At 34.7% G+C, this 27181-nt stretch overlaps 2 protein-coding genes across 3 annotated transcripts; both read right to left on the minus strand.

The window, feature by feature from the left end:
- Positions 1-8934: 8934 nt before the first annotated feature.
- Positions 8935-13867, minus strand: LOC142622543 (BTB/POZ domain-containing protein At3g05675). 2 transcript variants are annotated; one of them, XM_075796034.1, is made up of 3 exons: positions 13635-13867; positions 10596-10724; positions 8935-10414 (listed from the first exon to the last, which is right to left on the minus strand). In XM_075796034.1, the coding sequence occupies exon 3, from the start codon at positions 10342-10344 to the stop codon at positions 9049-9051; it is 1296 nt and encodes a 431-aa protein (XP_075652149.1). In that variant the 5' UTR covers positions 10345-10414; positions 10596-10724; positions 13635-13867; the 3' UTR covers positions 8935-9048. The 2 variants fall into 2 exon arrangements, with proteins under 2 accessions (XP_075652149.1, XP_075652148.1); XM_075796033.1 differs by lacking the exon at positions 10596-10724 and having other exon boundaries at positions 13635-13866.
- An 8282-nt stretch (positions 13868-22149) lies between these two features.
- LOC142624228 (uncharacterized) lies at positions 22150-22998 on the minus strand. The gene is made up of 2 exons (XM_075797764.1): positions 22611-22998; positions 22150-22475 (listed from the first exon to the last, which is right to left on the minus strand). Exons 1-2 carry the CDS (start codon positions 22996-22998, stop codon positions 22150-22152), a joined length of 714 nt encoding a protein of 237 aa, XP_075653879.1.
- Positions 22999-27181: the final 4183 nt, after the last annotated feature.

Consider the following 27181-nt stretch of genomic DNA (forward strand, 5'->3'; position numbering starts at 1 on the left):
ACAATTTTTTTCCTGTAGTTACACCAAATGGCTACACCAAATTATAGCAATATTTTGTATAAAAACATGTTTTAGATAAGACAACAACTTTTTTTGTTATCAATTTCTTTAGATAAAATAACAATAATTGTTTTAACAAAACATGCAATATGCATTTAAGTTTCAGTTGATATAAACACCAATTTATTTATTTTTATCAATTCCTTTAGATAAAGTAACAATACGTGTTTTAACAAAATATGCAACATGTATTTTAGATAAAATAGCAATAAGTATATTAACAAAAGATACAATGTGCATTTTAGATAAAATAACAATAAATGTTATTATAATAGAAAGCTTCGAAGTCATGGTTGCGTCAACTGCCAAGTGACTTCACTAAATTGTAACAATTTTTTCTAAGCTGTGGTTGCTCCAAGTGGCTTCACCAAATTACAACAATATTTTGAATAAAAACATTTTTTTAGATAGAGACAACAACTTATTTGTTCTTATCAATTTCTTTAAATAAAAATAAAAAACAAATGTTTCAACTATCAATTTCTTTAGATAAAATAACAATAAGTGTTTTAACAAAACATGCAACATGCATCTAAGTTTCAGTTGATAGAGACAACTTATTTGTTCTTATCAATTTCTTTAGATAAAGTAACAATAAATGTTTTAACAAAACATGCATTTTAAATAAAATAACAATAAGTGTTTTAACAAAATATGCAGCATATATCTAAATTTCAGTTGATACAGACAACACTTAATTATTCTTATCATCTTCTTTAGATAAAGTAATTATAAGTGTTTTGACAAAACATGCAACATGCATCTAAGTTTCAGAAATTTAAATCCTACTCCAACTAAAAATCTATTGTCAAAATTTCAAAACTTATATATAAATATTTACCAATATTACTCTTTCCATAGAATCCCTCTTCCACCCTACTTTTTTTTTTTTTTTTCAAGTTGCAATTTAAACATATGTATTTGTATATGATAGTTTTGATTAAATAAATTCATTTTACTTATTGTTATTTGTTTCTAAATTTGTATGTGTGGATATTATTTCAAAGGAAGCCTACTAGGGACACCCATTTAACTTCTTGGTTTCTCTTAGGAACAGATTATATCAACCTAAAACTAGATTAATACATGTCAAAAGGATTATAAACATCAAACGACACAAATATAACAATTATAAAGAAAATATATCAAGAACTCACAAATCATATTAAGCAAAGGAGGAGTTTGTTGAAAAACATTCACCTTGCTTAGGATCATAAGTTTGAGGTTTTTAACTGACCCTTCAGTGCCTACAATACTAAAATTAGAATGAGATAACAAGATAATTAAAAAACACAATAGTTTTTAGGAATCACAACTCAAGAACAACTTTAATTGAAAATGGTTTTGAAAACAAATAAGAAAAACTAGTTTCTGCCTTAGTTTAATGCTAGAAAGAGGAAACTATTTTTAAAAAAAGTGCTATGGTCAAAATAGTGAGAAAATGTTATTTTTCAGCATCATTTTCAAATAGCGATTTGAGCACTTTTGACTTTAATTGAAAATGGTGTTGAAAATAAATAAGAAAAACTAGTTTCTGCCTTAGTTCAATGCTAGAAAGAGGTTTTGAAAAAAAATTTATAAAAAAAAAGTGCTATGGTCAAAATTAGGGCTGTCCAATAGGTCTAGGACCCGACCGAATCCGACCAACCCAAAGCCCATGTTCGGTCGGGTTTGGGTCCTTCTCTAAGAAAACCTGAATATTCGGTTCGGGTAATGGGTTAAGGATTTAAAAACCCATATAACCCGACCCGACTGAAAGTTTTAGAGTAAAAAAAATTTATATATATCTTGTTTCTTTTGAGGTGAGCACGTGAGATTGAGAATGATAAGACTAAAGCACTGTCAAATTAAGAACTACACGCATCTAGAGTCTTCCACGCAAAAGCAAAAATCAAATCACTAGAAGTTCGAAACGGCTAAAATTGAAATGGAAATCAGTCTTCCACAGTTCCACATGCAAAGCCTCAGTCTTCAATCCCATCTCAGACTTCTCCCTATTCTTAGTATCTCACTCTTTCATAAATCAAAATCTCACTCTCAATCTCAGTCTCCGTTCTCTCTACTCTCAATCTCAAGTCTCTCTAGTCTCAACCCTTCACTCCATACCCTTTACAATCCACACTCCTTTCCAAACCCTAGCTGTTGTCGCCACTGCCTCATCACCACACTCACAGCTTCGCCTCACTTTCCACCATGGGTTAAGCCTTCTCATGCTCACGGATCAGCTTCTTAGTCTCAAGACTCTTAGGTATATTTTCTTCCTTTTTCATCTATCTTTTTCTCTATTTTGAGATATGGGTTATTCATCTTGTTCAATTTATTGAAAACTTAAAGATCATAGTTGTGAGAAATTGCTTAGCTGTACTACCCTAGAGTTGCATGTGCTTGATTCCACTTCGAAACATAGTATCTGGTGTAGACACTCTCTCTAGTCTCTATACTTTTCAATTTGATTCAAAGATTAGGGGACCAAAACAGACAAAGTGATTGGATTCAAATATGAAACCCTAATTGTCTTGATTTGATTTGTTGGGTCAAAGATGAACCCCTAATTTGAGTGTGCTCATTTGTGTTCTTTTTCTTCATTTTTATCCTGTGTAGGCTGGACCGTGTGGTGGTCCTGTTTGTGTTTGCCTAATTTTTTTCCTTGTTCTGTTTTTTTTTTTTTTAGTGACCAATATATTTCTATCTTCACTATAAAAATTTAAAAAAAAAAGAAAAAAAGAAAAGATGAACCCCTAATTTTAAAAGATGAAATCCTAACACATTTTTATTTGATTGTATGTTATTGCTAATTTGTTTGATTCATTTTGTTTTCCTAATTTAAAAAATTGAAACCCTAATTTTATACAGGAGTTGAAATTTGTTCAAGTCGGCTACTCTTTTTGCTTCCTCTTCAAGGTCAAATCCCTAACAGCTAAGGATTCTCTAAGGTATCATTTATCTTCAATTGTTTCTCTTTTAACTTGTTGTTGTTTGTTTGTTACTTTGTTGTTGTTTTTGTTACTGCTTTGACATGTTGTTGTTGTTGTGTCACTTGTGTGTGTTCTTGTTACTGGGTTAGTAGTATCATTGTTATGGTAGTTTACTAATGCATAAATTTGATGTCTTTAAATTATGGAACCCTCTAATGATGCATCCCCTCCCTAAACAACACCTACTGCCCAAGCTGAACCTACTGCCACTCCAACTAATGCTGAGGTTCCCCTACTTCCACCTAAAATAAAGGCAAGGTGTTTAACAATAGGAAAAAGTCTATTGCTTGGGACCATTTTGAAAAAATAGATATTGGTGAGGGTCATTTTAAGGCTGGTTGTAATTTTTGTCAAAAAACTTATCTAGCTAATAGTAAGGGGCATGGTAGTCCATAGGGTGTAGCAATGAGATTGACAAATATTTGGTTAAAAATTGTGAAAGTAGAAAGGTGGATGTGAAATTTGAGATATTGGGGGTGGTGGAAGGCCAATTCAAATAGGGATCAAGTGTTATCCAAATTGGCTTGGGATGTGCTGGTTGTACCTCTTTCTACTGATGCTTCTGAGTTAGCATTAGCATCGGAGGACGCATACTTGATCCATTTCGAACTTTACTCTCTCCACTCATGTTCAAAATCTTGTTTGTGCACAAGATTGGCTTCAAGCCTTGGTTCCAATTTCTTTTTGCAAATCAAAGGATGAGTTAGAGGCCTTGGAAGATGAATTTCATGATTTAGGTTATATTTTAACTTTCAAACTTTTTGTCTATTAAGTGCTATTAAATGTGTCTTATTCAAATGAAATTTAATCTAATAGCCTTCATTTTTTTTTTCTCTTTTCTAGTTATAAGTCCAGCAATAGGAGGTGGTAGAAGTTCAAGCTCAAGCAAAGGTATCTCAATTAGTGTTGATGACTAATCACTAACTGGGTAAGTTTCTGCCCTTACTGTTATTTCTATTGAGTTTTGTTCTGCCCTCTCTATTGTTTTTGGTTATTACTATTCTGTATTTTTTGGTTTTGTCCTTATATTTCTATTGATAAATATCTTTTTGCCCATTTTCTTGTAGGAGGAAGGACACATTTTGTATAGGAGGCAGATTTTTTGATACAATTTGGAAGCTCTTTTGGACATATTGTTTTTCTAACTTATAATTTATAAATCAACTCTTACTTATAGGAAAGAAAATTTATTAAGTTTATAGGTTTTCTTTTCTACAAGTCATGGACTTAACTATAGCGTAGTTGCTCTTTAATGCTTTAGAAAAGCTATTTTTTGGAAATACTTAAGTATTTCATAATTGTAACTAATTATAACTAGCTATTGTCTTGGTAGTTTACTGTCTTACACACTTGCAATAACTGTCTTTCTGCGTTTTCTAACTCTATGGAAATATTGCAAGATGCTCTTATTATCTGTTATTGCCATACTTGTGGTGTGGTTGTGATTGATTTATTTGTTGAAATTTGTTTGCTGGCTTATGTTACATGTATGGAATGATTGGCACAACTTGGCAGTTTAATAGGTTGAGATGTGCTTTTGTGCTTATTATACTTTCTTGATTTGTTTTTGGATTTTTAAGGTACTGCCCAGGTCTTAAGGCTAAGGCATTTTGAAAAATATTTATTTCTTGTATTGTGTGGTTTTAATAGGTGGTTAGAAAGTGATATTATGTGTGTTTGTATGTACTACCTAGGTCTTAAGGCTAAGGCATTTTGAAAAATATTTCTTTCTTGTATTGTGTGGTTTTAATAGGTGGTTAGAAACTGATATTATGTGTGTTTTTATGTACTGCCCAAGTTTTAAGGCTAAGGCATTTTGAAAAATATTTCTTTCTTCTATTGTGTGGTTTTAATAGGTGGTTAGAAAGTGATTGTGTGTTTTTATGTGCTTGCTAATTTACCCAGGTTTTTACGTGTTATTTACTGTATTTGTTGTCATTATATATGAGATAGGAACATTAAATTTGGACTGATAAGGCCTAGAGGCCCAAAAGATTCAAAGTTGTGTAGTGGCATACAAGCTAAGCTTAAAGGCCCAATTTGATATATATATATATATATATATATATATATATATATATATATATATATATATATATATATATATATATATATATACATGGTTTAAAAATATATAAATATTTATTAAAAGTAAGCCCATTAATTTGGGCTCAAAAGGCCTGTCGAAAATTGAGTTAAAAAAAATTCATGTAAACTCACAAAATTGCCCCAATTTGAAGCCCAAACTCGCCTAACCGACGAATTCGACCCTTTCAACTGATGACCCGAACTGCCGGGTCTGACCCATATATTCGGTCGGTTGCGGGTCACATTTTTGGTAAGTCGACCCAGTCGGGTCAAGTCAGTGTCAAGCCCAAACCCAACCGAACCCAACCCATGGACAACCCTAGTCAAAATAGTGAGAAAATGTTATTTTTCAACATCATTTTCAAATAGCGATTTGAGCATTTTTGAGTTATGATTACTTTTGAATTATTGTGAACTCTTTAATTACCTTTGGTTAATATATGTCAAGCTCATCATTGGGGCTAAGGACCAGAGGTTATTAACGAGTACAAAATGAGATATCTACACTATCACTATGAAAAATCTGGTTCAAAACATGTCTTTCATGTATTGTAGTACAACTTGATTCCAGGTTACTTTTACTTAATGATTTTTAAAACTTTATATGTGTTTATCTATTTTTATATTTTAAAATTTCTATTTATGCTTTGTGTTATTTCTTCGTATGCGGAATTCCTCCCATATCCTTTTAGATCATATAATTTAAGATTCCTGTGAACTTTCTCTTAGAATTCCTCCTATATCTTTTTAGATCATAGATAATATTTAGCTAAATTAGATCTATCAATCTAAATTCCAATGTAAGTCTATCTTTACTTAAATTCTTTTTCATTTTTTTTAAACGTTGAAATTTGGATTGATTTTTGTTAATGAATTGGGAGTTTGGCTTGTCCAATATTTTAATTACTAAATTTATTATTATTTTTCATATTTTAATTAATATATGTGTTCTTAAAGGCTAAAGCATAATATAATTAGAGACATTACCCAAATTGTATAAGTTAGGGTGTTAACCATTTAAATAAAATTAATACTTGTTGGTGCTCATTTTCGACAAAAGGGCCCAATGAAAAAGGTGGAGAAAGAAAGCAAAAAAGTAAAGACCATTGGGCCAAAATGGCAGAAATGATGGTCCACAAGCCCACAAAATAATAAGTGGTCTCAAAGAAAGCAAACGGGCCGAGAAAGCCCTAAAGAATGAAGTAGTAAACTCATAGGAATCATAAGAAATGGAAAGAAAGCAAAACCGGCCGGAGGAGCCCAAAGAAAGAAATTAGTAAACGGGATTGGTTTGAAAGGCTAATAAACCCAAAGGCAAAGGATGTGATAATTGGGCTAGGGAAGCCCAAAGGACTTAGCAAAAGCCCATGGGAATGAAAGAGGTAAGAACGAATAGAATGGGTCAAGGATGCCCGAAAAATGAAATGAGCCAAGGATGCCCAAAGAATGAAGTGGGCCGAGAAAGCCCATGGTGTTGAATGGACTAGCCTAGCAGGAATGCTGGGTAGTGAAGACTAAAAGAATGAATACTATGAGAAATTGGCATGGCAGGCATTACAGCCCGCAAGCCCAGAAGTAATAACAAGGCAAGGAAGGGGTGAATGATACCATAGCAAGAACAATGCAGTGGCGTGATAGGAGCACCAGCCAAGCCACGAACAAATGATAAAAAGGGAACATGGGCCAAATTAAAGAAAAGAAAGCCCATACCCAAGCAATGACCAGCCTGAAGAAGATCATGGGATGCAGAGAATGAAGACCCAAGAACTCATTCACGTCGCAAGAGTTAAACAAACACCAGAGCGTGCAACAGGATCAAACAAGCCTGAAGGCCATGGCAAACGCATAAGAGCCAGAAAAGCAATGAACTCATATGGAAGTGAGGCATGCACACAAAGCTCAGGCACCACTTACCCGTACCCAGCCAATACATGGTATGTGGGCCACGGGTCAAAGGTAAAAGAGGGTGTGGCTTGGTGATGAGGAGAATGAGGAGCCTATTTTGGGGTTCCCACTCAAGATTTTTTGGGGGAAGTGTCCTGCTAGAATGACATATCATCCAAAAGAGGTAAACATGAGTTGGAGCCACTAGATACACGCTTTAGAGGTTGGTAAGGGAAAGGATTAACCCTTTATCCAGCTAGGAGCGTTAAGGGAGAGTAAAAACAAAACAAAATTACTTTTATCTGGGAATGAGGCGTGGCACAGCTAACATAGTATAGTGGTGGTGGATGGGTAGCCGGCAGACCAGTAGGCAGTCTTGGAAGGACACTTACAATAGGCCAAAAGCGATTAAGGTGTTAAAATGGCAAATCCAATCACAACAGGCAGTATAAAAAGCCATAGACATATACAGTGAAGGGGAGAAGAAAATAAGGGGGAGAGTGAAAAAGGAAAAAAAAAAAAAAGGAAAGAAAACAGAGAAGAGAAGTAGAAGAAAAGAAAGAAAACAAAAAACCAAGAGCAATGAAGAAAACATGAGTGATAGGAGTAAAAGCATGCTCAATAGGTCACCCACTTCTCTCCCTCTCAATAGCCCACTCTCTAATGAGTCAAGAATCTGAGATTAAGTCATCTGGGTCTGTTTTCCAAAGTGAATAACTTCTACAGTAGGATTTTCCTTTGAGGTTGCCCACATTGGAGACTGGTTCCCCTTTTGGGCTTGAATCTACTAAGGGGTTAAGTTCATTCCTCTAGCAAACTACTCCTCTTTTCCTTTGCCATGGTTGACTAATGATTAATATGACATCTCATTATTAACTTATTCTTGTCGTAATCGTGTTCTAATGCTTCTTCCTTTGTGGAATTATTCATGTATTATTATTAGCAGAAAGTATTTTAGTTAAATATGTTTTAGTTATCCTGTTGTATTGTATTCTCCTGCTATAACACTTGTAACAGTTATTCATGCTGTAAGCACGTGAACATACTCAAGATTCCTGCCAAGACACGTCAACATAAGAAGGACTCAACTTGTGCACAAGCTGGTCTAAAGTGTGTCTCAGTTAGGCCAGTCCCGACTCCCTACTCCAGAATCATGGAGCCGTGGCACAGCAGGAGCAATCCAGCCTAGGACGCAAAAAGGTCCACCACAATACTGAAACAAATGATTTAAATATCAAAATAAGACTTAAAAGTGAAAATTATTTTAGGTGTACATATACAATTGATTTTTTAATTTTAAGTTTAGGATTAATTGTTTTAGGATAACCTTATTTATGCAAGTATTAGAAAAGGTTTAACTGCTTGAGTTCAAATCAACCTCCTCATTAATAAATAAGGAATTATAAATAAATAAAAACAATTAGAAAAGTTTTTATTGATCATTTTAATTAGAGATATTATATATAAGGACAAATATACAAAATTATGCATTTTATATAATAATAATCATTCATTTAGTTAGAAACTAGTTCTAAAATTATGTAATGATAACTCATTTAGTTATTATTTCTCATATATATATATATATACACACACACAAAGAGAATTCATAACTAAAACCATGTAGCGCTTGAGACTTTCACTAGTTGTACTCAAAAGCTGGTTGGTGCTCACAAACACTTGAGTCTTTAGGATGAAACATTCAATTAAAATTCCAATCCCAAACAATGTATGTTCTAGCTGTTTAAATGCTATTAGACCATTTTGCAAGTTCAGATCGATTTTCTTATTGGTTTAGTATGAATCGACCAAAATGAACCTACCTGGGCAATGATCATCTATTAATTATGCCCACTATTTAATAATATGTTGGGAGTATGAGTATGTTAGCCTTGTTAGGTGCATGGAAACTACAAGGAAATTAAACTTAAAGCAACACCAACAACAAATAGAGCTTAATTCCATCAAAATACATGACTGAAATCGTCACAGAACATTCCAGCTGAGAAAATAATTATAATACAAAATGCAGAGAGAGAACTCAGAGGCTGACAGTAGCATTGTTAATACTGTCTAAGCCCTGCACTAATCTTCTCTTTGCAGACTTGGTTCTGTAACACCAGACCTCAAATGCCTCAGTCAAATCAGGAAACCGAAGTTGCTCGGTTTTCATCCAGTCTGCCAGAATATCAGCCTGATCATTTGATGGCAATGACAGTATCAATGAGACTATTGCCCCCTCAATGCTCTGGCAAAGGTCTTCAGTCATCATGTAAGGAAATTCTGTATCCTCATTACCCTTTGAATCCAAGATGGGTTTTATCATTCTTATATAAGGGAGCCATGTCTTTAGCAACTGCACCCGACATGGTGCTGGAAGAATCACATTGCCATAGCCAACTGCTTCCAAGACTTTTCCGGTCACTTGTATCAACTTTACTTTCAAACCCCACATAACACACGCAAGTTTCTCGTCTTCAATGATCCCTAAAACACGCACAGAGATTTCAGCCCACTTGAACACAAAGTCCTTCATTAAATCCATCTTGGGAAGTATGTTACACATCCATTCAATATCAGATAAGGTCTGCAAAATTTTATCCTCTGCTGTATCACATACAAGGCTGGACTCCAAAAGGAGTGACGATAACCCGTTCTCAAATGATGAACAAATGTTGGAAAGACCAATTCTTACCACCGATTTTACTTCATCATCAGCTGTAATTAATGGCATATCTTCATCTTCCCCCAGCATGAATTCAACTTGTTCTTGAGCAGAAGTCTTGAGCTCGTCTCCAAATGGAGGACATGGTCTGCCAATGGACATGGCAAAACGAACTGCAGAAACAAAAACATTTTTTGTAGCACTTGCATCTACAGGTTGGATCCTGGCTAATATGGGCGTGGCCATTGGACCCAGTTTAGCAACTGCTTTTATAATTAGTTCCTCTTCCTTGTCGTCCCAAGGAACAGCCTCCAAGTACTGGGTACAGCTCTGTGTGATATCTTCACAATGTATGGCAATGGCTGTTTGAAGAATACCAACAGCAGATTTAACAGAACCCAACGACTCCAGAATCGAGCCTACAGGGAGATACAGCAACCTCAAAAGTTCAACATAATCATCATAGTCAAATTCTGAGCAGTGAATCTCAATGCAAGTACTAGAGTTTGGAAGGGAGACCCGACTGGCAAAGAACTTGCTTCTATTTATGAGAACGGCAGAGTGGGAGTAGAACCATTCCGGTCTTCCTTCTCTATTTTTCAAACGTATAATAATGTCACTAGTGTTCCGATCACCAAGTATGCAAGTCTTGGCTACTTTGGCTGTGTCCATGTGTGAAGAAGATGACAGCCAAATTCATACTTCATGAAATCTGAAGAACAAATCTTGCATTGAAGTGAAACTGTACATTGTAAAAAGATAGTAGTCAATCCAGTATCCACACAATTCCATATCTTTGAAAAATATGATTATCTTCCATAAAAGTATGACAAGTTTGATTCTTTCAAACAATAATTTTGTTCTGATATATATTTAGTATTGTGAAGAATAGAATAAAATTACATCCAATGGCAAATTCATACACATAAAGACTGCAACACTAGAACAAACGTAGCTCTCATTGTGCATATCTCCACGGGCATGACAAGAAGTCTCTCTACTAAATGTGAGTCACAAAAGGTCCTGCATTTGGGATAATGTACCTATGTTCCCTGCATGTATAAGTATGTTTTGAAACACATAAACTCAGGGCTACCTCAGGCCGGCTAACAATTAATCTTCGTAGATAGAAAATTATCATAAATTTTTCTTATTGCATTCCTTTGGTGTTATGCCTCCATACTAAAATGCTACTTAGCTGAATTGTTTCCACATCCACAAAGGCAGAAATACAACCCTTGTAATTTCAAAGGAAAGCTAGTGATTTGCCAATAAATTCATCATATTGTAACCACCACAGTGCAATCCTAAAGGGTTGTAAATTGCATAACTTACAAGAACATCTGGATTTATGATGTGCTTGCTAAAGATAACCCAACTTCCCTATGTTACTGACACAAACGCTAACATTATAATGTTAAAATTTCACTTTGCACCACTCTGGTGTTAACCAAATGGAACCCATGTATTGAAGCTATATTTCTAACAACACTGTCATTCTGATTGAAGTTTAAAAAAAAATAAAAAAGATACAAGAATCAAACCTATGGCGTTTGTTTCATAATAATTGCTCTTTATCATTAGCTCAAGACAACAATGGATTCCTTTTTAGTTTAGGCAGGATTCATCCACAAGAGACTTTCCAAGGTAAGCTATTTCCAACCCACAATTGAATTTAATACTCTACAAGGTGTACTCTATGGAGCAACCAATATCTGAAATTCTTGCACAGTGCATCTATATTATAGCAAGCTCACGCATCAATATTTTTATATTTAAAGCATCTTGCATACACCAAAAACCAATCTGTGTCTTGGCACGATAATAAACAACATAGAGCAAACCCCATAAGTCCAAATCCTATCATACCAATCCAAAAAATAATAGTCTCATTCTTTATAAGTAAAATTTTTGAAATAGATTACTTGTTAAATGAGCAGTGAAGAAATCAATCCATGATTTTTTTTATTAAAAAAAAAATTCTCAATCCGCTAATGAATATGAAATTATGTGTGATTGGGGATATGCCAATGTCTTTATAGAATAGTCATCCTTTATATTATACTCTCTCTGTCTGTCTCACAGGTGCACCTAGTATCATCAGCAATTAGAAACTACGCACATAATTAGTTGAACCTTGAAGAGAATGCTCAAGGCCCACCTCAGAAAGAAGCTAACTCATAGCATATAATCTTTTAATGCTCTTAATACTGAATGAACCTTACTATATCTCCTAAGTCCTGACCCTTTAGTCACTTTCGGCACAGCATACCATTCTACCATCCCCAGCAAATTCAGTTACTTTTATCACAAAATTGTCAGATATATTTCCATTTCGGAATCCAAAACTTAACAATATTATCCTAAACCATATCCAACCACAAATTTTCCACCCTTTCCCAATTCAACTACAAGCTTACTATATAAATTCAGCTCAACAAAGAGCAAAGCTCTAAGCCTCCAACCAGTATTTCTGCTCATCAAAAAACCATAAAAAGATAAAGATAAAAATAAAAATAAAAAGGCTCCAAAAGAAAGTGTGCCCTAACCCCTAAACAAATTTAGTTACTTTTATCACAAAATTGCCTGGATTATTTCCATTTTAGCATCTAAAAATTAACAATGCTAGTCTGAACCAGGTCCAACCACTAATTTTTAATCCTTTCCCAATTCGATAGAAACTTACATAGCCAAAATTCAGCTCAACACAGAGTTAAGTTCCCAACACAGAGTGTGCCCTAGCCTCTATTCAAAATTCAGTTACGTTTTTTTTCTTCAGAATAAGTTACAAATATCAGTTATTTTTATCACAAACTTGTCAAAAATTTCCCATTTTAGTATCTAAAAACTAACAACAGTATCCTGAAACATACCCACCTACTAAATTTTCATTCTTTCCCAGTTAAATTAAACACTTATATAAAAAATTCAGCTTAATGCATTGCTAAGGTCCAATACAAAGCATGCTTTTACCTCTATACAAATTCAGTTACTTTAATCACAAAATAATCAGGAATATTCCCATTTCATCGATCCAAAAACTAACAAGATTACCATGAACCATGTGCAACCACTGAATTTTGCAGTTTCCCAATTCCGCTAAAAGCTTACTAAATCCAAAATTCAGTTCAATACAAATCTCCATCCGAAATGGATTCAATCAATAGTTCAAATTAAATATTACAAATCTAATATGTATTTCAAATCACGAGGCACCATGTCATTATGTCAACCGTTAAATACAAGAAAATAAAATCTTAACCATGAAATGAATCGACGATCCTATACAAGTTCAGTTACTTTCATCATAAAATCATTATAAACCAAGTGCAAGTACTAATTTTTCAAACTTTCCCCAATTTTACTAAAAGCTTTCACTATACATGTCAAAAATTTCAGCTCCACACAGACCTAAGCTTCCTAACCTATACAAGAATTAACAAAAAAATCCCCAAATTAACGAACCAAAAAACCTATTTCCAAATTAAGCTGAAAAAGATAAAATCAAATCCATGATTCAACTAATTAGCTCATCTAATCTCCCAAATCACAAAACTAATACAAAAACAATAATCCAAGAAGAGAATGAGAATGTAGGTGGTCCACACCAAGGGATGCAAACCCCATATTTCCAAATCCTATGCTATCATACCAAACCAAAAAACTATAATCTTATTCTTTAAAAGTAAATTTTTTTAAAAATAGATTACTTGTTAAATGAGCAGTGAAGAAATCAACCCATGATTTTTTTTTTTTTTTTTTTAAATTATTCTCAATCTGCTAATGAATATGAAATTTATCTGTGTGATTGGGTATATGCCAAAAATTCAAAATTTGTACGAAAAAAAAAAACATAAACCCATTTTTACAATATTCCTTCAGGGCAAAAATTAATGCAATTTGTGGGCATTCATGAAGAAAAAAATTTTTCCAAATGGGCAGTCTGTGAAAAATCTACTAACCTTGTAAAAGCACAGAACGAATAGGTCTAACCGTAGAGGATAATTCTACCACTTAGAAGTGATTTTAGAACAGGAATGATAAAATAAAGTACACATTTGAAACCCAGAGATGTTTGGGACTCTTTGAGTTCAACTTGCCTTTCTGAGAAACATGAAAAGCCAAAAGTTCCAAATGACAGATATGACCTTCTACTACATGCAAAATTATGGTTATTTTTTGCATTACCTTGTGGATTATGACTAAGTTCTAAGGGCATTTTTGTGCAACAAGACTGTGTTGGGACATTACCCTAAAATGGGTGACAAATGATTGGTTGAGACAACTGTTATTGTGTTTTACTAGATACTCATACTTGCTTTTTATCTTAACTAGGCAAGGTTAATAGTTTTTTTTTTGGGAGAAACGGCAAGGTTAATAACTTAATAGTTAACACCTGGATCCTACTAGGGTGAGAGGACAAATTTTAGGAAAATACTAAATTCATTATAAATTAAGCTGGTAATAAATATGATTAGTATCAAGTCCAATACACAATAATTAAAAAGCAAATTTCATTAATTATAACACCTTAAATTCAAACATATGATTTTATTGATCATTGAAGCACAAATAATATTTTCTTTTTTGACAATTAAATTCAATGCAACTATCAGTTTTCATTTAATTGGGGAACCTAAGCTTTAGCACATAAAATTATATCTAAGTCTTACCCAAAAATAAGAGGTTAAAATTCAATTTAGTCCTTTCACTTTTATTTCAATTGTCAAATTAATCTTGAAAGTTTAATTTTTGTCAATTTAGTCTCCTATTTTATGAAATGGATTAATTTTTTCCTTCTATTTAAAATTATTAGAAAATAAAACTATTTAATCAATTTTCAAAATAATAATAATAATAATAATAACAAATCTTGTCAAACAATAAAATATATTAAATGATGAATCTCATGAATGCTTTTAGTTAAAGTTTCAATTAAAAAGTAAAAATGTTTAAATGATGTTTGCTAATAGATTTTGGATGGAATGAGTAAATTCACTCCTTCTACCAAGTAAGGGTCTAAATTGACAAAAATTAAATTTAAGACACTAACTTAATAATTAAAGTAAAAGTGAAGGAACTAAATTAAATTTTAGCATGATAAATCCACAAGTTACCTTATTTATTTATTTAAAAGTTGATGTATTAGTTTGCAAGGCTTATCTAGTAAAATTTATAACAATTGTATCATTTTAAAATTTACAAACATCCTCCTTTTAATATCAAATTGATATCTTTCTCAAAAAAAAAAAAAAATATCAAATTGATATGGTAATGAATATGATTGGTGTCACATCAATAGCATAATAAATATTTTTTTTGTTTTGTTTTTAAAAATTAGCACATCAATTTGTGGGGTTTATATTAAAATTTATAATAATGATAATTCAGTTCTAAATTTTATAAAAACCATCATCCTTCATGTCATAAACTTGTATTGACTTTCTCCTATATACGTACAGGAAAAAAAAAACACATTTCCCCTTTTGTGATATTATTTATTTTATTTTATTTTATTTATGTAATATTATTTTATTGAGTTTATAAACTTTATATTGTAAAATAAGTTCCTTAGCCCAAAGGGAAAGAAATTGTGAATAAAGTGACTCAAAAGTAGGATTAAATAGGCAACTTTTATTGCTTTTATGGGAAATTCATTTCGATTTGCTAACAATAAGGATGAAGAAAGTACAAAAAAGTTGCAACCTTGCTTTCTTTTTTCATGCAAGTTGCACAAGTTGTGTGTATTTTAAATATAAATTGAAGGAGATATCAAGATGCATGGAGACAATTAAATAGAATACTAATCCAAGTTGTGTCAAATGATCAATCTGCGTGCTTACTTTACAGAGATTCCGTACATACAAATGGAAATTTGTGGGCATCAATAAATAACAACTATATCCTCAGCTGCCCTAGATTCGATTGCCAAGATATTAAATTTGCTGTCACTACTCAATAGTACCCTCTTTTGCTGCGATTTTGTCTTTGCTCCAAGATATGTAAATTTATTTTCCCTATAATTTGGCTCGTTGGATTGCCTTTTGTAACTGAGATGATCTGGATCGTGTATATCATCTACTTCCTTCTCTCTTGGGTTTTTTCATAGAGGTTAGAGAAGGATCAAAGCTCTCTTCTTCTTCCAATTTTATCCTATACCTATAGCATATGCTGGGAATTTCTGCCAAATAAGAGAAACAAAATGAAAATGAAAAGCAAAAAATGTCAAAAGGGGGCAATTGAATATTGTTAGGTTCTTCGCGTAGGCAGATTCCATGACATTTGCTTCTAATGAATTTTAAGTTTATTGATGTAATTAATGATTGAAAATTTTAGTTAAAGTTTGCATTTCAAGTTGCTGCTCAAAGTGTTGATTTTAGAAACTCGCTTGACATTTGCCAAGCAAAGAAGAAGGTGCCTATTCAAGCGAATCATCATAATTTGAGAGGCTCGCTTGACCCTTACTTGAGTGAGATTGTGGAAAATTCAATTACGAATCTATTATTTAATCCTTTTTTTATTAGGTTTTGTGTCATCACTTAACCTTACGTGTGCACCTATATGAACCGCACTTTGCACAATTTTCAAATAGAGAAAAAAAGGCCACAGCCTATGCTATTCAAGGAGAGAATCTTAGGAGTTGTTTGGATTTTGGAGTTTTCATCGCTCATAACTCTATTTCTATCACTTATCACTTAAAAATGGTGGGTCTCACAGAGGCAAGGTTTGTTTGGATGAGTTTTCAGAATTTTTTTACATCACTCAATTCTCACCAGAGTAAGTAATGAGTTACAAAAACTGGAAACAAGTTTTAGATATTTTTGAGTTATGAAAACTAAGTTACAATGGCGTTCTAACTTAGTGAATTTCACCCACATGTTAAGTCACATCTGTGGCAGAGCAATAATGCCCAGCCAACGGCTACACCACTATTCATTCCAACATTTATTTCTTTTCTCTCATTTCTCTTAACCTTCTCTTGGACTTGTGTGTTTCTCTCAGCCTCCATTGTTGTTGTTTCCGAAAGGTGAGATTGCTCTCCGACATCTCCATGATCCGGTGAGTGTGAACACTAATCTCCCTCTTCTTCTTCCACAACTCTAGGGAGAAATTTGAACTTCACTTGTTAATATCTACCTCTGGACCAACTGCCTCACTTCATACATGTTTTTTATTAGTACCATCATAATAATAGAATTGAGGGAATTGCACGAAAGAACATAATAGATTTTGAGCTGCGTCTTTTCTTGTGTGAAGAGGAGAGAGAGTCTTCACGCGAGTTACACTTGTGGCCATTTTGTCTCTACTGCTGAGCATTAAATTTTTGTGAGTCCCATAGCTTTACATAAAATTGAGATTTCCCATTGAAATACCACTGAGAATTGGGAGCCAAACAGAAAAATGAGAAGAGTTATGAGAAATTTGGAGTTAGAGTTATGAGAATTGAGTAATGAGTTTAAGTGATTAGATTTGAGTGTTGAGTGTTGAGATATGAGTGAGCTCTAAACCAAACAGGGTCTTATACCTATTCTCCTTGCACTTCATAGAAAAATCATTGACCTTTGTCCACTCATCTTGTGAACCCAAAGAAAGTGTTTGATTGTGTGATACCATAGAGATTTACTCTAGTAAGGTTCATTGAAGAAGAAATCTTCAAGGAAATGCCTTAGAATGCATCATAGATTATAGTTCGTGTGGAGGAAATCTTTATAGAATAATTGGGATTACAATCATAGTTTTAAAAACCAGACCGAACTGGCCAGTTCGATCGAGAACCGGACAGTATTCGGTCCGGTTATGCTTAAAAACCGAAAATGTAAGAAAAACCGAATTTAACCAATAACCATCGATTCAACTGAAAAAATCAAAAACCGGAATGGTTGAATCGGTTTTGCAAAATTGATGAAAGAGATCTGAAATGGAGCTTCATTTTGCTAAAAAATCTTATTTTTACCCAAATTTGCCGGTCTAAGTGGGTAAGGACAAATTTTTTGCTGAAAAAATCTTATTTTTTCTCAGATCTGCTTGGCTTGAGAGAGTGAGAAAATTTATGCTCATGCTTGGTGTTGAAACCAGCCTCTTGGACTGGTATAATGTATCCACAGCTCTTCGGTGAGACAGGGAATGAGAGGATAGGATGCAGATCTAGCTTACAGAGAGAGAGAGAGAGAGAGAGAGGGGTGGGGGATGGATGGAGGTACTGAGAACAAAACACTGAAAATTGAAAAAATAAAAGTTTTTGATTTAAAACGTGTGGGGTGCGGCGTGCTAGATTTGTGAGGGTAAATTTAAAATAAATAAAAAAATCATTAAAGAAGGGTGTACGTGTGTGGCTGGGAGTGAGATGGTGGGAAAGTGGATTGGTTAAGTTAGTGAGTTGTCTAATGTCTAGTCACCTGACTTTTGGGGGGTGGGGGGGTTCAAATTTTTTTTAATAGATAAATAGTTAAAGTTAAACTATTATTTATAAAAATAAATATATTAAAACTTAATAGTAGATTTTTTTTTTGTCAATAATTACTGACTAGAAAAAAAAAGATAGTATGCAAAAACAAAAAAAAATCTATATTTTATATTTTCTTAAAATAAGTTATTAAAATTCATATAAAAATTATTTAAATATTTAAATAATATTAATTATGACATCATCGATTTGATCATTGGTCTAGCCCCGGTCAGACCATAAAACCGGTAATCAGTCTCTTTTCTAGTTCTTTGTCTATTCCGGTTTTTAAAACCATGATTACAATAGTGGGGAGACAATTGGATTGTTTTCGAATGTTGTATAGAGGATCTAGGCTACAAAGAGTTTGTGAGTCTTAACTATTTGACTATTTGTAACAATTCCATTATAGTGGATTTTCTAAGGACTTGTTTGTGTTCTCGGAGTGGCTTTTTCTTTGAAGAGATTCTTCACTAGTGTTCCACTTCGTCTTCAAATCATGTATCGATTGTTTTTATATATTTAGTTTTATAATTTGGTGCATGTTGTACAATGGTAAAATATAATCATATTATGAATCACTTAATTGAAATAAATCAATAATTAATAAATAATTTAACCATGTATTTAACAAAGGGATCTATTTTTAAAAAAAAAATTAATTATTGTCAGAGTATTTATAACACACAATAATGGCAGTTGATACACAGTGGCAAAAGAGAACCAAAATGTCCAATTTTTCAATGCTATAAATCATGTTATTAGAGTTATATATTTGAAAGACAATGAGTTTGAGTTAGTCACGGCTCTTTTTTGTTAAAGATGAAATTCATCCATTTTTTATTAGGAAAACAAAATTGGTAAATGAGGCTACTAATGTAGTTTTCCTAGCTGGGTGTGATCATTTTTTTTTTGCTAAATTTCAATGTCATTAAACAGAACTAAGAACACGGTGAGCAATCTCCCTTACAAACTAACTCAAGAGATCGAGGAAGATTACTTTTATTGAAACAAAACAAGTAGAGGGAGCTGAGTGCAAATCTAGCAGCTAAATGTGCTGCTGAGTTGCAATTTCTCCTGATCCATCTAAACTTGCAAGAAACAAAACAAGAAAGTTAACTACTTATGTTGCTAACGGTAGTGCTTATGTTCCAATCAAGAATGTGATCTGGTGATGATAGAGCTTTGAAACACACTTGGGCATCCCCTTCAATAATGACAGACTTCCAATTTTCTTGAATTGCTAGGTGGACAACCCATAGAGTAGCAGTTGCTTCTGCTTGAGATGGTGCACAAAGGTGATATCTAGAGCCCCAAATAAACAGAACTTCACCCAAGTTGTTCCTAGCAACTACATCCAAAGCTGATCTGGAGTTGTTCAGCACTGCGTCCATGTTGAGTTTGACCTAGCCAAAGGGAGAAGGGGTCCACGCAGAAATAGGTTGCACAGAATGGGTAGAATTCATAACAGAGAAGGTTTTCAAGAGCTCTACGAATCTTAAAAGCACATTTTGCTTCGATTTGTGAATGTTAGCTCTACTTTCTTGGAATTGGGTCTGGTTTCTCGTCCTTCAGATTTCATCAATAATCAGCGTCATTTTAAGTGAGATAGTCCATTGATCTTGAATTGGGAGTGGAGAGCTTGGGGGAGATATGATGAGCTTAACAATGTCTTCATTGGATACAAAGGAAGAGACATTAATTCTGATACCCCAGCAAGCTGAAGCCCAAAGTGCTCTAGCAAATGGATATTCAAAGAAGAGGTGTGCAAAAGATTCATCTCCAGAGTTACAAATGATGCACGTAGGATCAATATGGTCAAATGTTCGGTTTAGGTTCACCTTCGTAGGAAGGGTATCAACTCCAATCCTCCACAAAAATATTTTTAATCTCTTAGGTAACGTTGCTTTCTAAATCTTCTTCTAGAGGTTGTTCTGCAGGTTGTTACTGATAGAGAATCTGAAGGAAATATCATGTACAAATTTGACTGAAAACGCACCCTTAGGGTCTAGCACCCAAATGAGCTTGTCTTGCCTGGAATTATAAGGAATTGGAATCACTAAGATAGCTCTAGCTGAATCAACAGAGAACAAGTCAGCAATCATATTATAGTTCCAGGATTTGGAGTGTTGATGGATTAACTGGAAAGCTCTTAGAGGGTGTTGAGTGAATGTGCTCACTTTGGGTTGAGGCTTGAAGCACTCTAGCCATAGGACCCACGGATCTGTCTAGACATCTATCGACCTACCATCACCAAGTTGATAGCATGCTCCTCTTTCGACAAGTTTTTAGTGCGTTCAATTGCTCTCCATGTAGGCAAAGCTGTTTTGGGTGGGTCTGCTTGGAGCCAATCATCGCCTACTTTGTACTTTGCATGGAGTATATCCATACAAATGCTCCTCTTACCTAAACATACCATCGAGGCTAGCTTAGCTAGAAGGGCTGAGTTTACTTCCTTTGCTTTTTTGAAACCGAGACCGCCTACACTTTTGGGATGACATAGATTATCCCAAGCCTTTCAAGCTAAAAATCTACCTTCTTTTTCCTTTGGTTTCCACCAAAACCTCCTAGTTAAGGAGTCAAGCTTATCACAAATCTTCTTTGGAATATTGAAAGAGGAGAGTGTGTAGTTTAGTATGGCTTGGGCAACTGAATTGATGAGGGTGCACCTACCTACCCAAGAGAGACATTGGCTTCTCTACCCTAACAGCTTAGCTTCGAGTTTTTCTTGAAGGAATCTAAAATCCTTTGAAGGGGATCTAGATAGGAACAAGGGTGCTCCTAAGTAGATAGCTTCCTTTTTTAGGCTTTTCATTTGGAGATGGTGTTTTATGGCTCCCCTACTTGACGAACAGGTATGTTTGGAAAAGAATATTCTAGATTTGCTTCTATTTAAGCCTTGTCCTAACCAATCGCAATACCTGTCAAGACACTTCGCTAAGATTTCCGCATCATTTCTAGTGGCTTTTAAGAAAAGGACAATATCGTCTACGTACATGACATGTGTCACGGCAAGACCTCTAGCACTTGCTTTAGCGCCACTGATGATACCGGAGCAGAGTTCCTTATCCAGCATTCTCGATAGAACCTCCTACCCCAAAATGAATAGGTATGACGATAGAGCATCTCTTTGCCTCAAACCCCTACTAGGTTTGAATTGTTCAGACTTGCCTCCGTTGACCAGAACTTTGAATGATATTGATGAGATGCAAGCTAAAATGCACCTGATAAAGCCACTGTCAAATCCAAAATTGGTGAGCATAATTTGGATGAAACTCTAATTAACTCTATTGTATGCCTTTTGGAGGTCCAACTTAATGGCCATGAAGCCCATTTTGACTTGTTTGACCTTGAAGCTGTGGAGCAGTTCATGGACAACAACCTGATTTTCTATGATCCATCTACCCAGAATAAACATGGATTGGCATGTACAGATGAGCTTGTGGAGTACGAGTCGAATCTTGGCAACCAACAACTTCGAAATGATCTTATAAACTACGTTGCACAAGCTAATAGGGCAGAAGTTATTAATAGAGGAGGGGTTCGAGATTTTAGGAATGAGAATGATAAGTGAACTATTTACTTCCTTGGGCAACCTGCCAAACTCGAAAAAGGAGGTGACTACTTGTGTAATAGACTCACCAACGATATGCCAAAATTCTTTATAGATCAGGGCAGGGAAACCATCTGGGCCAGGTCCTTTCAGATCTTGCATTTGAAAAAGAGTGGCCTTGATCTCTTTAGGTGTTGGGATATTTTGAAGGATGGAATTTTCCTCCTCAGTGATACAGGGGGAAATAAGATTATCCAAGTGTTCTGGGAAGAAAATTTCTTCTTTTGTAAACATGCTTTTAAAAGAGTTGAAGAATAGAAGTCTAATATCCTTCGAAATGGTAACCCAAGAGCCATCTTCAGACTTAATGGCATCAATGTTATTATGCCTTCTTTGGATTATAGTAGATAGGTGGAAAAACTTTGTGTTTCTGTCCCCTTCTTTCAGCCATAGTTCTCTGGATTTTTGTTTCCAAAGTATTTCACACCTTGTGAGCCATTTTGATAGTTCCATTTGAAGTGCTTCTTCTGCTTTGCCATTGTCCTCTGATGAAGGGTTTTTTTTTTTTGGTTAGATATCCTTTCCAACAGTCTATTGATTTTATCCTGACAATGCCCAAAACTTCTTTATTCCATTTCCGAAGAGCTAATCTAGTTGCAACCAGCTTTTTACACAGTTTAACAAGCGCAGATCCACTTGATTCTTCATTCCAAGCCTTTTCCACTACAAAGTTGCACCCATTGTTTCTCACCCAATCAGCTTCAAACTTGAAAGGTCTATAAGCAAAGCTATCTTCTCGGTTTATGTCTGGAAGGATAGGGGTATGATCAGAATTAATGGCTCCCAAGTGAGTCACTGATGCCTTGGGGAAAGCTAACCGCCATGATATGCTCGCAATCCCTTTGTCCAACCTTCTTTTAATTGCTGAACTGCCTCACTGACCTCTCGCCCATGTATAAATATTACCAGAATAACCCAAGTCCACTACTCCAAACTCATAAATTAAATCTTTTAGGTAGTTGGTGGATGAAAAGCCCCCTCCTTTGGATTTGCTTAGCACTTTGTTGTCGCTAGTAGTGAAGTTGAAGTCTCCAATGCACACCCAAGGGCAATTGCAAGAATTAAGAAGAGCCATGAGGTTTTCCCAAGCTTTATGCTTCTTGAAAAAGTATCGGGGGCCATAAAAGCGAACAAGGAGCCATTCGCTTAGAGCATCAAAAACTTTGATAGCAATAAGGTTTTTATTGAATTCTACTTGTTGGAACGAGAAACCGGCCTTCCAAAAAACACATATACCACCTGTAGTACCCTTAGCCTCAACAACATACATATTAGAGAAATTTATAGTATTCATAACATATTCCATTCTACTAGTAGAAGCTTTAGTTTTATAAAGAAAAATAATATCCAGGCTAGTCCCATTTAATTGAGCCTTTAAGGGCTCTGATTGTCACAAAATTACAAATGCCACGATCGTTCCAGCTAAGGATTTTCATGGTGAGGTTGGGGACTTCATAAGGCCTGCCTCCTCGGCTGTAGTAGATGAAATAGAGCATGATTTGGATGTTATGGGTTCAACAATGAAGCTAGGGTCAAGATAGTGCTTACCAACAAAATCGTCAGACAATACACCTGGAATTGTGGGGTCTCCTATGCTTGAAGCTTTATGCCCTTCTTCAGCTTCTATGGCTTTCCTTAATCTTCTAGGGAGACAATCAGTGATTTTCCTCTTTTGTGGGAGGAAAGAATTGTGGGTATCTTTCTGGGGTAAAGATAGGGTTTATGGAAGAGAGGTTTGTGGAAGGGAGGTTAGGTCATGTTGTTCCTGTGAATTTTGAGGTTGGGATGTATCTGTGGAGGCAGGAGGTATAACAGGGGAGGTAGATATCGAATTGGGGATTAGGTTTGAAAGTGGAGATGGGTGTATGTCTAATTGTGTTGGGTGTTTGGTTGTTGGGTTTTTGCGTTAAGTGGGCCGAAACCAAGTGAGAATGGTGGGCTTGAATCATTGGATGCGGTATTGGTTTCTATCAGTGGGTTGGTGTAATGGGCTTAAGGGATGTGTGTTTTAAGGGGTAAGTCCGTATGGGTGAGGATAGGTTCACTAACGTGGGTTGGTGGGCTCCCCAGCTCGTGGCAGTTAGACTCCAACATAACGACAGTACACTGAGGGGTGGATTGGTACTATGATGACACTTTAGGGCTGTTGAGTTGTGGTACATCTGGATCGTACACCTATGTTACACTGACGTTGTGTGGACTATGGTCATTGCATTGTCCTTATGGTATGGTTTAACTGACAGCATCATCATCGGTCGGTGCAGTGATGTGATTGGGCTTTAAGAATGCTTTCGTTGGTATGTCGGTGTTCTTTGCTCTTAGCCATGGTCCAGCTGCGGCAAAATCAAGACCGAATGGATTGTGGAGGAGGAAAGCTTTTCCTTGACAGATTCGTGTCTTATGACCTACCAGCCCACAGCGGTAGCAAACATATGCGAGTTTCTCATTCTTGAGACCAATCCAAATAGCTGGTAAGTTACTTCTAGGGAGGAAGAAGCCGAGCATAAGGGGTTGAAGAAGATCCACTTCGACCTAGACTTAGATGAATCTCTTCCAAGTACTGCTGCCCTCTCTAGCAAGATCCACCTCCAAAACTTTGCTAACTTTTTCACCAAGTTTTCGAAGATTATCTGGAGATTTCCACAGCTTTGGGAGGCCGTGTATCTGAACCCAGAACATGGAAGATAAGAATAAAACTTCATGCTATGCGAGGGATGGGCTCCAATGTTTCAAGACTAGGCGACCTCCTCTTATAGACCATGGTCTTCTAGTGAATGCATTCTGAAGATCGGCCTCGTGGTGGAAGCAAAACATGTAAACGTTCTTGTCCACTCGTTTGAGAAAATGGCAGGACTTACGTTTTTGTTGGTTATAAGCTTCCCCAGCAAGATGAAGGAGGATGCTTTTGGGTCAGGTTGGTTTGGAGGGAGCTCTATGCAAGCGTCTAAACATGAACATTTCTCAGTATGAGCAACGAGGTCTAAGACCTCCATTGTGGGTGAAATGATGAAGGTGTGGAAGAGGAAGGGAATGTGTCTTAACGATGTGAGATTGGTTTGAGAGGAGGTGGGTCTATGGGGATGAGAAGGAGGGCCCTTGGGAAATAGGAAGGGAAAAGTGCTACAGAGAGAGCACAAAGAGAATACCTTTGGATTTTTAGCTGGGTGTGATCATAATAAGTAAGAGTAATGCTACAGTCACAAACTATTTTACAATATTTTTACAAATTATTGTGTGGCAAATTCTTATTAGTTCTAGTATGGGTCCACCACTAACATCACATTTATGTTTATCAATGATTATTTGAAAATTATTAAAACCACATCAGCAGTTTGTAAAAATATTGTAAAATAGTTTGTGTTTGTAGCATTACTCAATAAGTAATAACACCCTAACCACTTAAGACCTCACACCACATTGCTGAAGAGATAGGTGAATAGCCTGCAGTTTGGGTTTGAGGTGCCGCAACACACTACTGATGGGAGTACCCAAATCTATGCCTTGGGGCATGTTGGCTCAAGCCCTTACCATTAGTTTGAAGTGAATTTTGTATTTTTTTTCTTTCTTTTTTTGAATTCATGCTACTTTTTTATATATCCATACGATGATAATCACAAAAACTATCTTCTTTGTTATGTTGAAATTTTATTGAAAAACATATGAAGTTTGTGGTTTAAGAGTAAGCACCATAAAGGTTATGTAATTACTAATTATGCACCATAAATAGGCTATAGAAAGTTTATGGGCCCATTTAGAGTATAAAATATTTGAAGGTATATGATTATGGAAAGTTTATGGGCCCAATAGAGTCTTCTAGTCTAGCAAAAAAGGTTACCAAATTGTTAAGATGATAGTAATAATAACCCAACTTTTTTTACCCAAGAGTTTTGTTGCCAGAGGCCCAGAGTAAGCCCATGAAAAAAAATGCCCAACGCGAAGAATCTATCAAGAATCCAAATTAGTCAACGCAAGCCCACCAGTAGAAGCGTCCACCTCCCTAAGCTCAATAGCTTATGAATATCTAGATTGTCAAAAGCCCATATACCAACTAATTTTAAGTTTATAGCTCAGCATATGCTTAGCCTCCTTGCTTGGTCTTGATTTCATTTGCAAATAGCATCATCAACTGCATTAACAAGAGTTTAGCTTTTAATATTAATCCATTGATTTGAATGTTTTCCTTACTAATATATCTTGAATTTTGATAATGTGATTTTAGGAATTATGGAACTTTTGCAATTTTTCGGTCGAGTTGAAGTAAGACACACGTGAAGGAAAGAAATAAGGCAGCACATGACCTTGTAAAACATGCCCAGTTTATTGATAATTTTGTTACCTGGATGGAGAGAACTCTGCCCATCATAGATTCTACAATTTATTCATATGTAATTCAGTTTTTTTTTTTTTTTCACTCATGAAATAAATTAAAATGACTGATATATCTTGAATATATCTACAATATACCTTGAATTTTGATTAAGGTTGGTTTGGGAGATATACATATGGTAGTGGTGATTTCACTTTCACAATGCACATGATAGGAAATGCAATACAAACATCAAGTCATTTCCTTTCCCTCTTGTTTCTAAGTGGCCACAAGGTATTTCTGATTGGATAGCAAGGATGTTGAGATTAGCAATAGTTTTTGATCTAGTGATTTGTCTATATGCATGCATAACTCTATATTATAAACTAAATCTACAAGGCAAATCATACCTGTAGCTGTAAGGATTAAGAATATTATCTGCATTATGTGTCTCCTCTAGAAAATCCAAAATTAGAGAGGATCCAAAAATAGATAGGATTTTGGAAAATTTTATGGGCCACTTGCCCTAAAAAGGTACATCTATCAAAGTACAGAGTATATCTTTGTTTACTCATATTGTTTAACGTTTGTACGCTACATAATATATATAGCCTTTTTAATAGATTCGATAAAAGTTAAACATATAATATCCGTTTTGTTATAATTGTTTTCTATTATGAAATCAAAATATCAATGCTTTTCTTTTTTATGCAGACATTCAATCCTAATTCCTTTATTCAACAACAACAAAAAATCATTTTATCAATTGAGCTAATTAGAAATAATAATACACTTGAATTTCAATTATGAACCAAAAAATTATTGAAGTGTGCATAAGCTTTTGGAATAGAAACGTAAAACATTTTATCAATTATTTTAATCTTATATTAGATTATATGAGTGGCTTATGGTATTTGCGCATGTAACTTGTTGTCAATGCTTAGTTTGACTATTATTTCTATGATTATATAGTAAAAAAAAAGAAAAAAAAATTATAAACCCCAAAAAATGCCAATACTAACAACAATTATGTTTTAGTTCCAAAACTTTTGGGTCGATTATCGATAGACTAATTAAGATTGGCCATCTGTGTTTTTTTATTTTTTAATGTCATTCTATATCCTTCTCAAAATAAAAAAAAAATGTC

This window comes from Castanea sativa, chromosome 1, assembly GCF_040712315.1.
Source record: "Castanea sativa cultivar Marrone di Chiusa Pesio chromosome 1, ASM4071231v1".
NCBI lineage: Eukaryota > Viridiplantae > Streptophyta > Magnoliopsida > Fagales > Fagaceae > Castanea > Castanea sativa.

Coding starts and splice junctions, on each gene's coding strand:
- LOC142624228 (XM_075797764.1), bottom strand. CDS start 22,998: ATGTATGTTGTTGAGGCTAAGGGTACTACAGGTGGTATATGTGTTTTT. Junction 22,476..22,610: donor TATTTATACATGGGCGAGAG/GTCAGTGAGGCA, acceptor CTATCCTTCCAG/ACATAAACCGAGAAGATAGC.
- LOC142622543 (XM_075796034.1), bottom strand. CDS start 10,344: ATGGACACAGCCAAAGTAGCCAAGACTTGCATACTTGGTGATCGGAAC.